At 41.7% G+C, this 19,714-nt stretch overlaps 1 protein-coding gene across 1 annotated transcript in view; it reads left to right on the top strand.

The window, feature by feature from the left end:
* The window catches only part of LOC119389360 (basement membrane-specific heparan sulfate proteoglycan core protein-like), a gene marked incomplete in the record, with an annotated part of 213,331 nt that overhangs the window by 165,172 nt on the left and 28,445 nt on the right, over positions 1 to 19,714 (top strand). Inside the window, 8 exon segments of the mRNA XM_049414410.1 lie at positions 1,055 to 1,297; positions 2,364 to 2,477; positions 2,605 to 2,732; positions 4,805 to 4,891; positions 7,919 to 7,980; positions 14,065 to 14,171; positions 14,344 to 14,518; positions 17,113 to 17,394. Coding sequence (XP_049270367.1) covers positions 1,055 to 1,297; positions 2,364 to 2,477; positions 2,605 to 2,732; positions 4,805 to 4,891; positions 7,919 to 7,980; positions 14,065 to 14,171; positions 14,344 to 14,518; positions 17,113 to 17,394 — 1,198 coding nt within the window.

Genomic DNA, 19,714 nt, shown 5'->3' with positions numbered 1-19,714 from the left:
AGCAAACACTATTCGAAAAATATTCGAAATTTCGAATATTCGCACACCCCTAATTTATAGCAATTCCAGGGCATTAGCCCCTGAGTGGCTCCTTTCAAAAACAGTTTGGAGTATGCTTTCAGTGTATCCCTTCACTCTTTCATACTGAAACAGTTTGGTGGTCAATGCAAGGCCCTTGCTTGAGAATGTTTGGTTGCGATATGTATACCAAATATATCAATAAATATAAAAAATTAAGCTTATACCACTGATAATACCATAAAAATATGCAGACATTTACAGGAATTTAATGAGGAAATTGCTGTTTAATTTATTCATGTTTATTACGTGCGAATTCACTATGAAACAATTCGGGGTGCTAGTGCAGTGGCTATGGCATGTGTTTCTGAGGAATTCCTGGCCATGGCAGCCGTATTTTGATGGGTGTGAAATGCAAGGACACCCATGTCCTCAGATTTAGATGCGCAGTAAAAAACCTTGGAGGGTCAAAATTAATCCGAATTCCCCCCCACTACAATGTGCCTCATAATTGTATTGTGGCACATAAAAGCCGATCAATTAATTTATTGCAGTACTAAGTTCATGGTTACATTGCAGTTCGTTGTTCAGTTCTGGTTATGGCAGTTGCACTTCAATGGGAATTAGAGGCAAAAATGCTCATGTACTACTTAGATTTCAGCGCATATTAAAAAACCCTAAGTGATCAAAATTGATGTGGAGTTCCCAGCAATGGCATGCCTCATAATCGAATTGTGGTTTCAGCGTATAGGACTACAGAATTTAAGCTCTGTACATGAGGTTTTGTTGTACATATAATTTGTAAAGCAAGGATACTCAACAGATATCAGTAGTGAAGTAATGCTGTGCTGCAGTGAGCATGGCTGCACTGTCACTGGGGTGGCGATGATTGAAAAATATTGTGAGCAGAGTGCTCGTGACATGGATGGCCCTGTATGTTTTGAGCCTTTTTCCTATTGCTGTATTTGCATGTTTTTTTACTTGAATACACTAAACAATTGCTGTGGTCAACAAATGTGTGCTCTCACCTGTGCAGGATAAATGGCAACGAGTAGACTCTCGTGGCCCCACAGTAGCCACCCGAGAGGACATAATGAAGGTGCTGGCCAATGTGGAGGTCCTTCTGATTCGGGCGTCCTTCAGCTCGCGGATGCGCAGCTCTAGCCTAAGTGACGTTTCGCTGTCAACAGCCGTCCCTCTGCGGTCTGCAGGCCATGCCGTGGCCGTAGAAGTGGAGCAGTGCATCTGTCCTCCTGGATACAATGGTCTTTCTTGTGAGGTGAGAGCACCTTCTTCCATAGAATGAGTGTACAGAGCGACCACCTATGTCAGCGGCAAGTTCAGAATGCACTCCTCCAAAAGTACTGCGATATGTTTCTGTTTGTCTCTGTACACTTCAACAAATACCTACTAGTTGCATTACATATTGCTCTAGCATGCACGTTATGCACATTGTGGTTGCGCACTGCAACCTTGACTAGCCAGAGTAGATGTGCATAGGTCAATGACTCCTGGGAATTAGTTCCTTCCTTTAGGTCACCCCTTATTCTTTATTGACCGTGTGCAGTTTGCTTGGGAGTCACATTTGACACAAGCCCCAGCAGAGAAGTGTAGCTCCTCGTGGCACTGTGAGGTGGTGGTATCTGCCTCAGGCTCCCCAACTCCACAGCAGTCGAGCCTGCTAGGCAGTGGTGCACATGATGCAGTGGTGTTGCAGTCAAAACAATGATAAACAAAACGTTCCTGCAGCTGCTAGTGAATAGAGGAATTTTCTTATGAGGAGTATTTCGTGTTTATTGAGCATACTGTGGCAACTTCACCTTGAACATTATGCATGTGTTGTAATCACGGTTATAGCAGCTAGCTTAAGTTTCTATTTGAAAGCTGAGCACTGCAGTCAAGGCTAGCTTAATGTTATGAGGCTGTTGGATCCTTCAGTTAATTAAAACTATTATTCCTTTAAATACATAAAGTTTCCTGAACAGTGGTCCTAGAAGAACTGCACAACAGAAATAACAAACTTAAAGAGCGTGCTTTGCGACATAACTAATTATAATGCTGCTGCCGTCTGCAACTGCCCCTTTCTCCTCTCTGTTTTCACTTCCTCTTTGGAGCCATGTATAGATTTAAGAACTCTCTTGATCTGAGAAGTTTAGCATAATGTCCGCAGTAGCCTATAGTCCATGCGGTCACTGGAGATAAGCTCATTTTATGTCATGCTAATAGCAGTACCATATGTATGTGTAAAATTTCCTTGCCTTGAATGCTACAAATATGTTTGTGAAAAGTCACGAAGGACGTCACTTACACGTTGCTTTTCATTTATATTTTGTTCTTGAATTAAGGAATGTGCACCAGGCTACATCAGGGATGTCAGTGGCCCTGGTCTTGGAAGGTGCACACGATGCCGCTGCAATGGCCATTCAGAGTCGTGCGATGCAGCAACTGGAAACTGTGTTGTAAGTATTTGTATTGTTGAAAAGTGCCGTCGCTGCTAATAATGTATATTGCTTTAGGCTGTGCAGAGATTACCAGTTTTGTCTGTATATTCATCTGGGTATCCTTTCTTTTCCTTGGTGCTTCTAGAGGTGTAGGCACAACACTGTTGGAGATTACTGCCAGAGGTGTGCTGATGGATTTTATGGTGATGCAACTAGGGGCACACCCGAGGACTGTAAGCCATGTCCATGTCCGCACACAATGCCATCCAACCAGTAAGGAACTGGTCATTCCTTGGCTTGACCACTTTCGGTTTAACTACTTTCTAAAGTTGCCTGCTGGAAGCTTTTGCATTCTGTAGCTGTTAAGGATTCAACATGCGATCTTGTCTTGCATGTATACGTGCATACCCAATATGGTTGAGAACTGATATACTTTTAAAGGGACCGACAACTGATTTTTCTCGACCCAGTTTTTTACGGCGCAACAGGAAGCTTACCCTTCGTAGTGTTTGTAGCTGCAGTGGATTATCCTAAAAGCACGTAGTTATTTTATAAGCAGTATTTTTCGATCTGAAAGGCTCCAAACACGCATGAAGGCTTGCTCCAGCAACGCTGAGAATTGATGGCGATGCCGCTAGCCCTTGTGAAAGCTGTCGTTGTTCTGCTTTCACAGGAGTTACTGTAACTATGCTTAGCCACCTTTATTTACAGCTGGGAACCATTTTTGAAAATAGCAAGCTGTTACAATGAGATGATGTGGCTTTATACACCTTCTCGATATTTGTACAGCGTTGTGTGCGACTGCGCCCAAGGTTGCCTGCGCCTGTGACATGGATGGCTTGTCCCGGCATGGGATCGTTACGCCAAGCGAAGGCAGCGCCACTTTGCTGCATACAGCTAACGCAGGCCTATATGTACATTTTTATGGAGTAATACCTTTTAATATAAAGAAATGAACAATATTTCAGTACTAACAGAAAAGTCATCGAACGCATACATCAACCAATGGTCACGTGACCGCCTTCATCGGACCGTTTATGATTTTGCCGCCAGAGGCGCCAAAGGTCACTTTTCGCGACTTTCAATGAAGAAATAAAAATACAAATCCACCTCTCACGAGATAAATAGGGTTGGTTTGAGTCAATGCGACGGACAATCTTTCCATCAGTGCAGTCATCTCATTTCGTGTTCTGGACAGTTGTCATTCCCTTTAAAGATCAAGGATGCCCACTCAAACATATTTGATCAGCTCACTTAGTGTGATTAGAACTTTGTTAATGTCATTATTTATGGAACATAAGTACTTCTACACTAAAAGCAGAGTCTAGGTTAACATCTCTATGGAGCTCACCAACATTTGTTGTCTGGAGCTCTGTCCTCTTACAGCACTCTTCATCATGCATCTCACATTGCACCTGCAGTGCTTCTCTTGCTGCACCTGTTATCCTTAAAGGGAAACTAAAGAGCAAAACGATTTTTCTCATAGTAGTAAAGTACTCTTTCACGATGCCAAAAACACCGCGCTTGCTGCAAGAAGACGCTTAGTAAGCGAGAGAACTCGCAAAAAGAAAATGCGGGTGGCGACGCCACCTAGAAGTTTCCGCACCATTCGCCGTGACATCACATGTTTTGACGGCGCCTACTATAGGGACTACGTAGTTCGTAATCGGTAGAAATGAAGTACATTGTCCTCTGATGGGGCCATAGGCTTAACATACCAAGTTTCGGGTAATTTTGTTGAGCCCATGGCGCCAAAATGCGATAAATGCACTTTGAAATCCGTGACGTCACACGGGGAGATTTCGGCGCGAAATTTAAAAATGAAACTTTGAACTTGATTTTCTCCTCTATTAATAAACCTATGATGGTGAAATTAACGACATTAGAGTTCTCAGAGCACAATTTATCGATCTAAACCGATTCATTGTTCCTCTTTAGTGTCCCTTTAACAAGTCACATACCTGCACGCCCAAATTGTTTATTTTTTCACCTTGTTCCATTCTTTGAGCGGCCAAAGGCTGAAATGGCGTGCTTATTGCCATTACTGGCCCTTTGTCATCGTAGCAGCTTGTGACTGTTGTTTACTCTGGATAAGTTTATTACTGATGAAGACAATAATAGACATGCCAGTAGCTGCAGCTCTGCTATAGAGCACGCTGGAGTACTGCACGTTTAATTAGTTCCTGGGCATGATTGCACTGAATGCAATGAAGTGGTTGTTTGATTGATGTGTACGACTCCAGAAGCACCAACACATGCTCATATATAGAACCTTTTTTTCCTCTCTTGGTCTTCACCTGGCTGAAGTCTTGATTGCTACTAATTAAGTGTATTTTTTTATTCAGGTTTTCTCCAACTTGCTTTTTGGACACTGACAACAAGCCAACATGCAATGCCTGCCCGCCTGGTTACACAGGACGAAACTGCGAGCAGTAAGTGCACACACACACGGCGGGTTTACTGTGTTTTAGAGCCGAGGCCTCACGCATGGGCCCTGAGTGCTGCTGTGTGGCCTGCTGAGGTCTTGTGCATGGTTAAAAAAATGTCCCTGGTAAGGAATTAAAGCTTGTGGCAAACTTAGATGGTCAGATCCTCTGAAATACTTTAGTGTGGCTTTCAACGATATCAGAGATCTTTGCAAGCATTCCATAAATTGACGAAAACTTCCTCTACCTCGTGTGTTTCCATATATTTGTTATTGTATATAACTTTATTGTGATGAAAACATCATACCATAAGGAATTGGTACAGAATTCGCATACAATTTAGGTGGCTGATTGCCACTTTACATAAGTTCTTTCTCTGACATGCTTAATTCTTAGTTTAAAAGTTCACTTTTCTTATTGAAATAAATGAATGAGTTATCGCCATTTCGTGGTGACGGCTACATCTTTCCACTTAGTTGTTAGATAAAAATACTACAATTTAATAAAGAAAGTTCACCTATACTGAAATTAATTGTACGTGGCTATACCATCATGGATGCAGGCAGTGGAAATCAAACGAGCCATAATTAAAATGAAGAAAGAAAGCAAGAAAAAAAGCACTGTGACACACTTCAGCCAATCAGTCAGTCAATTTAATTTAAGTTTTGGACAAAAACATGGTGAAAAGAAAAAAAGCAGCATCACAGCTTGACTGACCTTGCCATCCTGGATGATCAGCAAGCGTAGAGTACTACACGTAAAAACCCCCAAAATTGTGACGTATGTTTACAACACACCATAGTTAAGCATGACAACAAACTCAAATGAGTTATTTATATGCTAAAGGCATAGTATAAAGCTTTTACAGCTTTTAGGCAACACTTATTGTTGGACAATAATATATCAAGCAATTAGGATATCATCAGAACCGATAGTTAGGCAAGTTCTGTTTCTTTAGCAATAAACATTTAGTTGCGAGTCAGCACCCGTGTTTCTCGTCCTTTACTTTTATTCTTTTTCTTCGTGCTGTTTAAAGGTATAAGATAAATTAGAATATCATGTATTCTAACATTTTGAAACTATAATTAATTACACATTGGGGCAACAGGAAGGCATTCATGATTCTGGTCAACTAAGGTGCTCTCCTGTGTAAAAAGATTACAAGTTCTCTTTTTAAAGAACCAATGTAGTCTTTGGTGAAAAATTATTCATGCATATGTAGCACTTGTCCTATTAACAGTGTTGCTTTGTTGATAACAGGCTTTAGCATTTTTTAATTAATTTATTGATACAGTGGCCTGCAACGTCGAAAGGGCATCTCTACGGGAGGGGGGGGGGGGCAGCATAGAGGATGTAAAAGAAAAGCATATGCAGAAGAAAAAAAGAGATATATATATAAAAAACATGAAAAAATGAGCTAGTTAGAAATCAAAGCATAGTGCAAGGCTAAGTTGCAAACACGTTGACAAAAAAAATTGTCATTGTGATAACAAGCTCATAGGCACGTTCACATCCCAAAAAGGGTAGTTTATTTTATTCCATAAAATACAACGATGTGTGCTTACAGTAGGTTGGAATGTAAGAAAGATTTAAACTCGGAGAATGCTTTACATTGAATTATAAGCTTTGGAAGTCTATTATGTATTGCGTAGAAGTATGCTGAAAAAATAAATTGCGAGACACTTCAGTATGACAGCACATTCCAAGGACGTTAATCTCACGATCACAATGCATACAGATGAAGTGGGGTTACAAAATGTGCAAGTTCTTGTTTATTTCAGTTAGACCAGGGTGAACTTGGAAAAGAATTTTCCTATTTCGCTGCTAAGTGGCGTTGAGCTTGTGTTTGCCAGCCAAGATTGTCTTTAATGGGATATTAAACAAAACTTTACCACCGAGATTTTTAGCTTAATTGAAAGCTTGGGTGGTTGAAATTGGTCGACACAACCTTCTTTTCAGGCAGAAACTATCAAAAAATAATAAATTTCATGCATTTCTCGCTAACTGCCATGTTTAGTGGCTGCACCGTGAAACAGATAACCCACCAGAAACTGGCGTGCCAATCGCCATCACTCTCAACCCGCATTCCTACTACAGTCCCTAGAACCAGCACGAATGGCGCCAGCAGCGAACAATACTCCCCAGCAGGGCACGTCTTAATGCATTTGTGGAGAGGCAGGAGTGGGATATAAAAGAGAGGTGGAGAAATGCAAGTAGCAGGACCGGGAAGTGTACACCGGCCGCCTTCCTTCGTTGCTGCTCCTTTCGTCGCCGGCATGCTTGGCGCCACGACCATCAATGCACAGCTCCATGTGCACTGGCATGCAGCCACCATGCAACCGCAATCTGCCAGAGATACAGATATCTGTTCAAAAATGGTTCAGATGAATGCTGTTTTTCAGAACAGTTGCATCCTTCGAGTGGAATTTGGATGCTTTCATCATTTTTTCATATTTTTGTACAGTATTCCTTTAATAAATGAACCGCTGCTCTATAAGTCGTAATTTCCAGAAACAAATCTGGCTGTATACTTTCGATTGTGTTCATTGTTATTTAGAAGATGTGAGGTTTCAGGATCTCATGTTGTGCAAGTATATTCAAGTATTAGGTGAATGTTGGTATTGTAATAGAAATATATTTGGGTTTAATACTTCTGCACACACAAAATTTTGGGGACTTTATCTTACATATGTAACAATACTATTTTATTGTAATGATCATATATTTGCATTTTGTGAATGTCAATAAAAGTAAACTGTACTGTTTTTTCTTGTTTTTTTTCCCCCTGTGTGCTGCTAGGCACAAGCCTTTGCTTAATGTTAAAACTATAACTCGGTTCCTTTGCATGTCAAGTATGCAGATTAAAACTCAAAGATGTTCTCTGCAGTTGTGTACCTTAACAATGAACTCCAGGTTTCAATGCAATTTCATGCACACAAGGCAAATTCAGGCTTCCCTGTGAATTGCTGCCTTTGGTATACTGTTCTTTTCGGTTAGGTGTGTGACATCATAGCCAGTGCAATGCTTTTACAGATGCTCACCTGGCTACAGTGGCAACCCTCTTCAGCTGGGAGGTCGCTGTGAACCTTCGGGAGGTAACTATATCTGTATTCTTTCATGTAAGATCCATTAGTTAAGCTATCCTTAAATGAACTTCAGCTATAAAACCAAGGCAGTTGAAACTTCAGGCAAACTATGGGAAGTAGAATACTGCAGACGCAGTGTGTTGGTAGCAAACAGCATGAAATGCAGAGGTGAAAAATGCATTTCAGTGACTAACCACCCAATTTGTAGAGTTTGTGCAACCATAAGACTGTTTGAATCTGCTTAGTCATTGCATATGCACGGCTACCTCTGTCACTTCCTGTGCACAGTTGCATTTTTGCCACCTTCATCATCATCCGCATACCAGGCACTACTGCGCCATCACAGCCAACAGTTTCAATAACTCCCAAGAACCTGGAAGCATCGCTGGGTGCAAGTGCCAGCCTGACATGCTCCGTATCTGGCCCCCGTCTGCCGATACGGTTTGATTGGATCCATGGCACTACTCTCATCAATGCATCTTCTGGCTTGGTCATCGAATCAGTGTCCAGCCAGATAAGCAGGCTGTCTGTGCCGGTGCTGAGGACAGAACACAGTGGGACATACACATGCCGAGCTGTCTGGCCCACACGCTCATTTCAAGAGGTGGCATTCATCCATGTACGGGGTAATGGCCGCTGGTTGTGCTTCATCAAAGTGCCCTCCTCTTTCTTTACCACCTCTTCTCTCCTGCTATGCTCAATGTGGTGTCGTCATGCTGGTACCCCCGGCTGTGTTGCAACAAGCAAGATTCCTTTCTTGTCTTTCTCTATGTAAAAATGTGGATAGGCCTGCCTCTGTGACTTGAGCACATCTCATCACATTTACCCTGTTTAGGCCCAGTGACAACGTGCCACGCATCTCTGGTGAGGCAAAGCTGCACACCCTGAAGCTTCCGAGTTTCTCTTGTTTGATACTAAAAGCCAATATTGAGGGCAGTACCAGGATTTTTTTACTGGGGACACTCACGACATGCGAGTTCCTTCTGGGGGGGGGGGGGCAGAGAGGTGGGGAGCTTATGTGTTGAGGAGCAAAAGGGCAAATTTATGTGCACAGCTCACTTGTCATATTGCTTCGGCTGAATGGAAGGTTCCTGGAAGGCTTTGTGCACCCATTTGTTTCACGCATTCATGAAGGGCATGAGTGAGGTTATAACGTGTAACATTTTAACTCGTAAGGTGCAATAATAATGAAATGGCTCATTTGCACATTTATAGTGAAAGCTACATTGCCCTGTTTTGCGTGCCTAGCTAGCATAATTTTATTTCTGTTAATTGACATGTGTTATGTGTGTAATATGGTACCAAATATAGTGTTGATGTTTTTGGCACAACAGTTTGCTTTTGAGCTAAATAACAGTTACACTTCTGGCTTAAACAAACATGCTCAAAGAAAGGCCCGATGCAGACAAAGGTTAAGACACCGACTGAAGGATTTTTTTTCCACCTGACATGGAAATCAGAGGAAGTAAAGACAGATGACAAAAAGAAAGAGAGCACTCAATAGGAGAAGAAAATTGTGGATAATTTTACGAGGGGTGTGTGCAAAGCATTAGCTGCTCATGCAATGCACCAGCCAATATTTGTGAACAGTCAGCAAACATTAGCCAGTGCTGGTATTATGATCTGTCACTCCTCTATTAAGGATGGCTAATAGTTTTCTTTCAAAGTGAATTAATCTTCTAGTTTACACACACAAACACACACACACAAACATACACACACAGCGTGCGCTGTAAAACCTCATTAATTTGAACTCCGATATTTCGATCTCCCACTTAATTCGAAGGGTTTCTGCGGTCCCATATTTTGCAATGTAAATTTGAGTAGATCATTTGAAGCGGCGGTCAGCACCTGCAGCCTGGTTAATTCGAAAACTTTGTGTGCCATGTGCCAATTCCAGATCCAGATTTCGCCGCAAATCCGCGTAAACGTCGTCCCTTAGGAGCCACAAGGCAATGCAGTGTAGCGATACTAACGAGTGACAGGTGAATCATCCCAGCCTCGCTGCTGCCAGCGAAAAAAAAAAGAAAAAAAATGCAGTCGCTTAGCTCGGCTATGCCAGGATATTACGTACGTAGCGTTAGCAAAGGTTAAGCTGATTATTCTTAGCTTTCCAGATTGTCTAGGATTAGCTTGATTGTCATGCTTACTGCTGCTCCAATGACACACACACGGTATACCTATTATATGTGGCACATGCATATTTATTTTTGCTCAACATCAGGTTGCTTCTCCATTGCCACAAAGACGGCTCGGTGGTCAGTGAAGTAACACGCTGCCGTCGCTCAGCATCCTGGCGACGCCGCTTTGCTAGACGTTCTTCCCTTTCCTCCAGTGTCTCCGCAGCACGTTTAGCCTTCTTCTGGTCATTCTTCGTACGCTGAATTCCACTGATTGCCAGGCAACTACTTCGGGATCCGATGAGATAAGCTTCTCGGCTCTTCTGCGCCGTTGAGCAGCATTTGCGCTCTCCTTCTGCATGGCGTTACCCACCTGCAAACGCCAGTCAGAGGGGCTATCAAGCGGCACCAGCGCATTGTCAGACGGCGATCTGCACAGCGAAGGCGAATAGCTGCGCGCGCCATGGCTACGACGTCACCCTTGTCGAATGCGCAGAGCAGCAGCGGCGAGTCGCGCGCGCCGGCGCCAGTCTGTCTGCCCGGCTACGACGCCACACCTCCCGATCTCCGCCACCAGCAGCGGCGAGCCGCGCGCGGCGGTGGCGGAGAGCGCGTGAGATGCCGGCTCCGGTGACCCAGCTGTGTGACATTACTGATCCTCGCGCATGCGCAGTACGGCTCATGACGCTCCACGCGAAATCGGCTCCGGCTAGGCAAGTGTAGCTAACGCTACAAAAGTAGTCTCGTCGTCAGCTGAAATGTGCGCCTGCGGGAAAGAAGATATGCTTCACTGCAACACAGGGGTGACACGTGGGCAGCATGTTGCATGCTTCTCGCATCGTCAGCGCGTCATGATTTACCCATTCTTCCTGGTAAAATAAATAAAATTAATAAAGGACGGCCTGACGGTATTCGCGATGTATGCGAACCTCCGACTGGCGGTTGCTCCGGCAATTAGCGCACTGTGGCGGAGTTCTTGCATGCAATGCCCACTTCTAAAACTCAGTTCGAAAACTTCAGTCATCATGTTTTCCAGCAAGAATACTTCGCGAATTCTGTCACACTGGCCACTATTAAATTATTTTAACAGAAAGAATGGGCGAATGGTCGCATCATGACGCGCTGACGCTGCTAAGAGCAGGTGACATGCTGCCCGCGTGTCACCACTGCGTTGCAGTGAAGCACGCCTTCTTTTCCGCAGGCACGCATTTCCGCTGACCACATGACCGTTTCTTTTTTCTTTTTCGCTTTCAGCAGCGAGGCCCACCGTTTCCCCGGGTTTGCGGCAAAATTGGGACCGGGTGTCGCAAACTAGCAGGCACAGCAAACGACTACCTCTGATTACTTTTTTTTTGCTGTGCCTGCATTAATCACAACACAAATACATATAACAATGGAAAAAACCTAAAATGGAGTCGTTCTAACACGGAAAAAAATTAATTAAACATAAGAGAGGCAATGTTTGAAGGCAATTCGTTCCATTCTTGGATTGTTTTGGAAAGAAAAGCACATTGAAATACATCATTCATGCATGTGACTTCTCGTATCTTGGACCTATGATCTACGTGGTCTGATACATAGTGCAGTGCAAGTAAATATTTTGCCTTATCAATTCCAACATGACAATGATAGACAGCATGAAAGAACTTCAATTGCAATTTGCGTCAATGGTTGCCTAAGAAATCCCAACCTAACCTTTCTTTCAAACTTGCCGCCCTGATAGTTCTACTGTAAATCCTCGATACAAACTGAGCAGCTAAATTCTGGACCCTTTCCAATTCATCAATGTCTCGCTTAGCTGGAGGGTCCCAAATTATAGTTTTATATAATATATTCATATAATATAGTTGTGTAACTATAGTTTTATATGCTGGTATTTCTGTGTCATATATTACTCCACTAGCATTGTTTCCCCTCCAATTCCAGCCCTGAAAATGGCATTTTTATGGTAAATCCCGTAACTTCTTATGAAATCCCAGTTTACTTCCTAAAGAGGGCTTCCCATTAAAAAGGAATCTGTTCAATGTAGCTCAATTTTCAGAGAATGGGCGGTGTGCATCTGAATGTGCTCTCTTGAAAAAAGTTCCCTTGGCGTTGCTGTGATAGGCAGCTCACCAACGATTATGGATTTCTACATCAACATTTTGAAGGTTTCAGCTAATTCTTCAATGACTTTGTTATTTGACATTTGACTTCTTTTGAAGTGTTTATTTATCTGTGCTGAAGTATTAGTAGTATAACAAATCTTTTAGTGGTGGATCAAGCAAGCATGAAGCTTTTCCAAGCTCTACTATATATTGTTATCTTCTAGGCAGTAAAATGGTGCAGCATCATGATACATGCAGGTTTCCTAAAAAAAAATAAATAAATAAATAAAGCTCCAAGCATCCGTCCCATTGAGATAGGTCTGTGACAATTAACTATGAAATGCTTAAGTGCACTAGGAATCAGGGAGTATTACTTTTGTTTACCCCTTTGTGAATGCTCTCAGTGGTTAAGTAAGATATAAATTACCCTTTCATCTGTATTCATGCCCATAGCCAGCTCCCATTATTCTTTTTTCTCTAATCACAAAACAACTTGGATTATATGTACATATTGCAACTAGGAGACTTGTTTTCATTTGCTACTGAAATAGAAATTCCACATTGTGCACATGTTTTAATTTTTTTTTTTGCAGTAAACACATTATACTGTGAGTGTTCACTTCTAAATGCTTCAGCCATTCATGTTTCAACCCCACTTTGACAAGCAGTGTGTTGACTTGTTGACTGTCATTGTGTATGACTAACCCACACAGGCATGCAAAGACACATTGAAGTACACGTACTGGTTATTTTTTCATTACATAGATATTTATACTTAAGTTCTCGCACATGCAAGTTAGTTTACACTTTATAGACGCTAAAAGACATTGCGTAATGACACCATATTGACTGTCTATGTGTAAGCTAAAGGGCAAGTAGGGACCTTTTGGAAAGATGTTAACTTAAATGCTTCAGGGATGGATTCTTAAAATAAATCACAAATGGCTAAGAATAGTGTGCTGTAAAAATAATTTCAGCTTGCGCCTTTTTTTCATGTACTTGGCAGGATCCCTGTGCAAGTTATCCAAGCATAAAGCTTGACTAACATGCCTGCAAGTCTTGTGTCCTGTTGGCACTAATGGCTCTTATTTGCATACTAATACTCGTTGTGCCACTGTGAAATCTTGTAATTGTACAGTATGCCTTCCCTGCTGAAGAAAATTTTTTTTTAGCAGTGATGAGGCATCTGACATTGTTATGAAAGTGTATTTGTGTACACTAGTGTAAACTGAACAATTCTAGTAATGTTGGCCAAGTAGAATTTTCTCAACATCTTGGCAAAAGGTTTTACTGGGATGTTTCTAAACTGGACTGCTTATAATTAGATCGAAGAGGCAGTCTCAGACTGACTTTAACCTTATAATAGACACCTCTTACTCAAATGGTTTATAAATTTTGCCTTTCATAAATGTAATACATGATAAGCTTGTATATTTGGCAAAGCTCTGATTATATGAAAAGACAAATGTTTTTCTTTACTTTGAGACCTTGTGACACACTTTTAAAGAATAACAACTTTTCAACTCTATCACTGACATGGTGACATTAGTATGCGATGAGAATTTTACATGAAGGATATTTTTTGCTATAGGAATATTTTTAACTTTAAATTGAGGCTGTACGCTTAGGCTGTACCTGTACTTCATGTGCAGGTACAGCCTAAGCTGTACTTCAGTTCATACAGTGCTGTATTATTATATGTGGCTTGTCATGCTGATTACTTGCTTTGCATCTGACTGTTGAAAGTGTGTGGAACATTATATGAAGTTTTACTAAAAAGAAAAATGGTGTAATGATAACCTATGAATGAACTTGAAATAGATGTTTAGTGCCAGCATGTCTAAAAGTGCACAAATTTACTATCACAATGGGCTACATTACTTTAGGTGGTGGTGGCCAGTCTATGAGAGTTCAGGTTGAACAACCTCGAATTCAAAAAGTTCCAGTAGGGTCAACTGTGACGATGCGCTGCACTGGATATTCTCAATCGAAGGTGAGGTTCCTCCAGTATTTTGAATTTTTGGGGATACTTCTGCTATTTCCTATTGTAAATAAAAACACACGAAAATAAGATGCGTAGTAAAATGTACCACAAGAAGATATTTTTATATTTTTTAGCATTATTATTATCTTCCATGATTGTCTGCCATTGAATTTTATTTCAGGCACCGTTCTCATTGGTGTGGACCAAAGAATTTGGAAGCTTGCCTTTAAGAGCCACAGAAGCAAGTGGAATATTGACAGTGCCTGATGTTCGTGTTGAAGACAATGGAACGTATGTGTGCACCGGTTCAGATGTCTCAAGTGTTGCACAAGACAAGGCCATTCTTCACGTTGATGGTAATCATGGATGCTGTGCACCGCGCAAGCTTTTATTTCTTATAGCAGTTCTCTAGAACTGCATCAAGGGGTACCATAGCGCTAGCAGACAGGGACGGGGAAGAGAGAACGGAGCAAGCGCTGGTCCCTTCCTCGTCCCTGTCTGCTAGCGCTGTGGTACCTTGTGATGCATATTACCAACTAGCCCAAAAAGCCACTTTGACAATCTCTAGAACTGGCTTCGTGACTTGGATATTACTCAGTAACTCTGTACATATTAAATACATTTAAGCTAAGACAAATTGCCAGCAAAGTAGTGAGAAGTTGGGGTGGGTGAACTAGCAGCGCACAGGAGGCATGTTAGCAGGTGTCCCTTTTGCTTTTGATGCTGTGCTTACACTATGTCCCAACTTATCTACCCAAGAAACGCGAAGCTTGCAACGATCTGTGATGGATGTGGCTCACAGGGACGTAACTTAATGGAATCAATTGACTGTCGAACGATGGGGTGTTTCAGCCTTCCCTAAATTCGCTTATGTCTCAAATTGTGTAATCATTTATTTTTGTTTTCGTTTTGTTGCCATTGTACTTGCACTTGATGCATTTTTTTATTTCATGATATCTGTATTGTCTTTGTACCAGTACCTATAAGTTATTTTTTAGAGCTGTGCGAATAGCAAAATTTTGAGTGCGAAGCGAATTCGAATATTGAAGTGTGAGTGCGAATCGAATCGAATATTTTTCGAATATTTCTCGAATATTTCTAGAATATTTTTCGAATACTTCAAAGCGAAATTGCAGAAAAAAAAGTTTGAAGGGATTCCTAAGCATATTCTTATGAGATAGCAACATGAAAGTGTTTCTTTTTCCTATGTTGATGAAGCACTGGTGGGGTGGTGTTTCATAGTTGTCTTATCAAGAATGAGGCAATGTAGAGGCCGAATTCTATTTATGTACATGATTTGGTGCAACCAAAGTGTTGCCGACAACACTTTACACGTGACAGGCAAAGATGCCATTTCCTCAGCCTCTCCTCCTCTTTAAACTTCTGTGGAAGCCCAACTGATATGGTGGACAAGGGTGTGCTCCCTTCAAGTCCGGAGTTCCAAATCTGCCTCGTAGACGTCGATATATAAGAATATCTGAAATTTTGGGTGCTAAAAAGCTTCGGCGTCCGATTTTTCGGACTTCCTGCCCAAATTTCAGGCCAAAAACAGCATTAATTGAGCCCCCAACTCTGCCACATCTTCCATCTCCGTGTTGGAACCAGCGTTTTCTTGAGTTAATACATTTGTGACCGTAGCGGAGCTTGTAAGGCAGCTCTGCCAAAATACGGGGGTGTGATGAGATGAAGCATATTGAAAATCTAGGGACCACTTCCAATCGGACGTTGACTGTCTCTTGGCAAAATTCGACCGTAGCGGAGCTTGAAAGGCAGCTTTGCCGCAATACTGAGGTGTAATGAGGTGAAGCATATCAAAAATCTGAAGGGGCACTTTCAATTCGACGTTGACTGTATTTGTTTTTGGGAAGTTCGAATAGTTTGAATAGTAAAATTTCAGTGCGAATCGAATTGAATAGCAAACACTATTCGAAAAATATTCGAAATTTCGAATATTCCCACACCCCTATTATTTTTTATTTTTGTCTGCCATAACAGTGATCTCATAAATTTCTGTTCCATGAAAATCTCATAACCGGATTGCAGTATTTGTAAATAAATAAGTAAATAAAATAGTTATCACATGAAGAGCCATAAAACTTCCTCAGAGACCAAGATGCGAGTGGTTGCAATAAAAAAATAAGCTGTGATGTAGAGTGTGGCCTACATTTTCCAGTAACTTCCGTCAGAAGTGGTACAAGTAGTTTGTGTGGTGGATTGACTGTGCGTGTGCAAAACTGATTCGCATTGTGTGTCCCGTGTGCGAAATTTAGTGTCATTGCATTCCTTGAGCGGAATAGATCACTGTCCTTTTCACACTACACTTACATGACTTGTGCTCACTTAGCAAGATGGAAGTAAGCACCTCATCAGACGCTGGCCTTGAAAAATGCGGCGTGTGGTACAAAAACCCACGTGACCTTAATAAAAATCAGATAAAAGTCAGAATTTGAGCTGGAATCTAACCCAGGCATTCTGCATGGCAGTCGTGTCTCAACCCAAAGCCACGCCAGTGCTTGAAAGTGCTTTGGAAAAAGACCCTATACAAGTGTCATGTCATGACGTTAACAGACATAATATTGCATGGAAGAAGTGTAGAATCTCATCAGGCTTCACACTACACGAATTGCATGAGTGGGTGATGTGAAGCTTCCCACCTATTACAAAGAGCTCAGCCATCATTCATCATCAGCCACAGCATCAAGAAAGTGTGCAACTGCATAGGTGCACGTATTGCCTACAGACACGTAGTGGGTACTTCGTCGAAGTCTGCACGCCTCTGAAAAAGACATACAAAGACGAAATCACTTGCAGAGGCATTCAAAGCGTCGCTTTAATGCAATACATACGTACATACTTGCACGATGCAGCTCATTTCTCTTACATGGGTGCAGCCTGGCTTTTGCCTTCTTGTGTGACAACAGTGCAACACCTGCAGCATTTTTATTTTCAGGGCTTGACCAGAAATCAGCTCCAAGAGCACGGATTGAGCCCCATTTTCAAGAGGTTAACGTTGGACAGCCAGTAGAGTTTCGTTGCCTGGCTGATGGCTTCCCTGAGCCAAAGGTTGAATGGTCAGGAGGGCGCAATGGCAGGCTCAATCCAGAGTCCACATTCATTGATGGAATCTTCCGGATACCAGCTGCCCGCAAATCTGATGAAGCAGAGTACTTTTGTACTGCAAGCAATTCCATGGGAACAGATAACATTAGGACAGTGCTGTTTGTGAAAGGAGGTAAGCAAGTGCTCAAGTGGCTTGTGTAAAGAACATTTTTTTGACAGTTTTCATCATTGCTGTATTAAAAGCAGAAGCTTGACTCCTGACACAATGGTTTTGAAGCTCTTGATCACGTAAGAAATGATAAAATAGGTGTTAAAGTTTATATTCATAATCACTTCAGAAACTGCGATGGGAAAACACAGGAGTAAAATACGTGGCGAAACTTTAAGTGCACAAAGAAGGACACGGACGGAGAAAGTGAAGACAGGACGATGTACTTACCTCCAGCAGACTCTGTTGGATGTAAGTGCATCGTCCTGTCTTCACTTTCTTCTTTCCAGTCCTCCTTTGTGCATTGGAAGTTTCGCCATGTATCACCACCTACAAGCCCATTCTTACATCCTTTCAAGAGCAAAATAATTAATCTCTAGGCAATTTTATAAGGGGGTAATAGAAAGGGGGTAAAGCCTTATTGAATTAAGTGGTTTTAACTTGTGGTAGTGGCCGATTGACCTTTTTGGCTGGCCCAGTCCTGTTAATAAAAGCTGTTGACTGATTGCATTTCTTCATGGCCATGAAATATTAAAAAATCATTTCTAGGGGTGTGCAAATATTCGAGTTTTGAATTCGAATCGAATAATACCTAATCGAATAATTCGATTCAACGTTCGAATAGCCAGTATTCGAAGTTTCGAATAATTCGAAAAGACGAATGTCTAAAATGCGATAATGCCATTGGTGCAACTTGGTTAGAGTGGGGTGGTTAAAACTAGCACTAACGTCGTTACAGTAGGCCTTTCGTTGAAACTTTCACCGGTCTCTTTGTTTAAAAGCGAGAGCATGTTTATTTTAAAGAATATTATGTTATTTCCGCACGTAAAAAAAGACGTGAGAAAAGTGCAAGCCCTTGCCAACTTCGCGTCCGAAACGAAGGCACGGGCTTCTTGCATAGTTCGGCTGTGTATGCTGCAAGCACCGTAAAACGTCCCTACTTTGGCCCGCGGAACCCTCGTTGATTGGCTTCACAGGTGAAAATCTCTACACGCTGTGCAGTCGCGACTGCCGCACCGCCGAGCGTGAAGCTGCAGTTTATCCATGTATCGTCGAAATCGCTTTGCGATGCCTTCCCATTCCTGCTACGTAGGTGCCCAGTGAGCGCATGTTTTCAGCCGCAGGAAACAATGTAACATCACGACGAGAGAGCCTCAAGACAGGTCATACGGAACAGCTTTTGTTTCTGCATGACTATTTGTAGTCTTTCGCTAGCATACAGTCACTCACTGCGTTATGTGCTCGAGGACATGATCAGATTTCATTGCTTTGTTTTTTCTTTCAATTTTCAATAAAATATTTGGTATTCGATATTTGATTTGACATTCGATATTTTCGGCCACTATTCGGCACTATTCGATTCGAATTCGATTCAAGATGAAATTTCACTATTTGCACACCCCTAATAATTTCGTAATTTCTCCTTGTGCAGTAAAACCAGTTTTCTTTTTGCTTAGTTCTTTGCTAGACAGCAGTGTGTATCTAAGTTATTTTCACCTTATTTTTCACAGCAGTCTGTTTTTGAACGCTGTGCACTCTAAAACCCTATAATTTCTAAATCCCAACCACTTGCACATTGCAGGCTTTGGGCATATTTGCAGCTACTAAACTTAATAAGTTTGAACTTGAACCCTGCGGCTCACTATAACCATGAAAGCTTGTTTTTTTTTTCTTTACGTTATTTCTGTTTCTTAGAAACAGGCGTTTTTTTCACTCTCCTCTGTAGCACTCTTGTAATATGTTCATCACATCTCAAGCATTTCGTGTGTGTCTGGGGCACGCATGAGCATTTCTTCCCCAAAAATATTGCATGCGCTTCATTTCTGCTCTATTTTGAATTCAGCAAAATTCAGTAAATTAAGCACACTCTAGTATAAATGATTTTACAGCCATAGAGCTTTGATCTCCTGACTCTAGTCATGTGCCTGCAAAGGCTCACAATGTTATTGCTGACAGTATATGGTAATGCTTCTGCATTTTATTTTATTTCTGTCCAGACAACTTTATCTACTTGGCTAATCTAGACTGCTAGACTTAGAGTGATAAAATAAAAATTACATAGGTATGTTATTCTGTGCCATGCTGAAAACTTCATCTAGAACCACGAATTGTTTTCTTGTTAACGTGGAACTGCAGTGAATTTGCTCATCTTTGGCAGTAGCATACACTTTCGTTTAATTGTGTTGACTCTATATTGCATTCTTGACCTTGATACATACACAGTTTATGCAATACAGGAGCATTCATCCACTGCTATAAAACTTAACAACTGTGTCAGCATTGA

Source organism: Rhipicephalus sanguineus, chromosome 4 (assembly GCF_013339695.2).
Source record: "Rhipicephalus sanguineus isolate Rsan-2018 chromosome 4, BIME_Rsan_1.4, whole genome shotgun sequence".
Lineage (NCBI taxonomy): Eukaryota > Metazoa > Arthropoda > Arachnida > Ixodida > Ixodidae > Rhipicephalus > Rhipicephalus sanguineus.
This window is presented reverse-complemented; position numbering and strand designations above follow the sequence as displayed.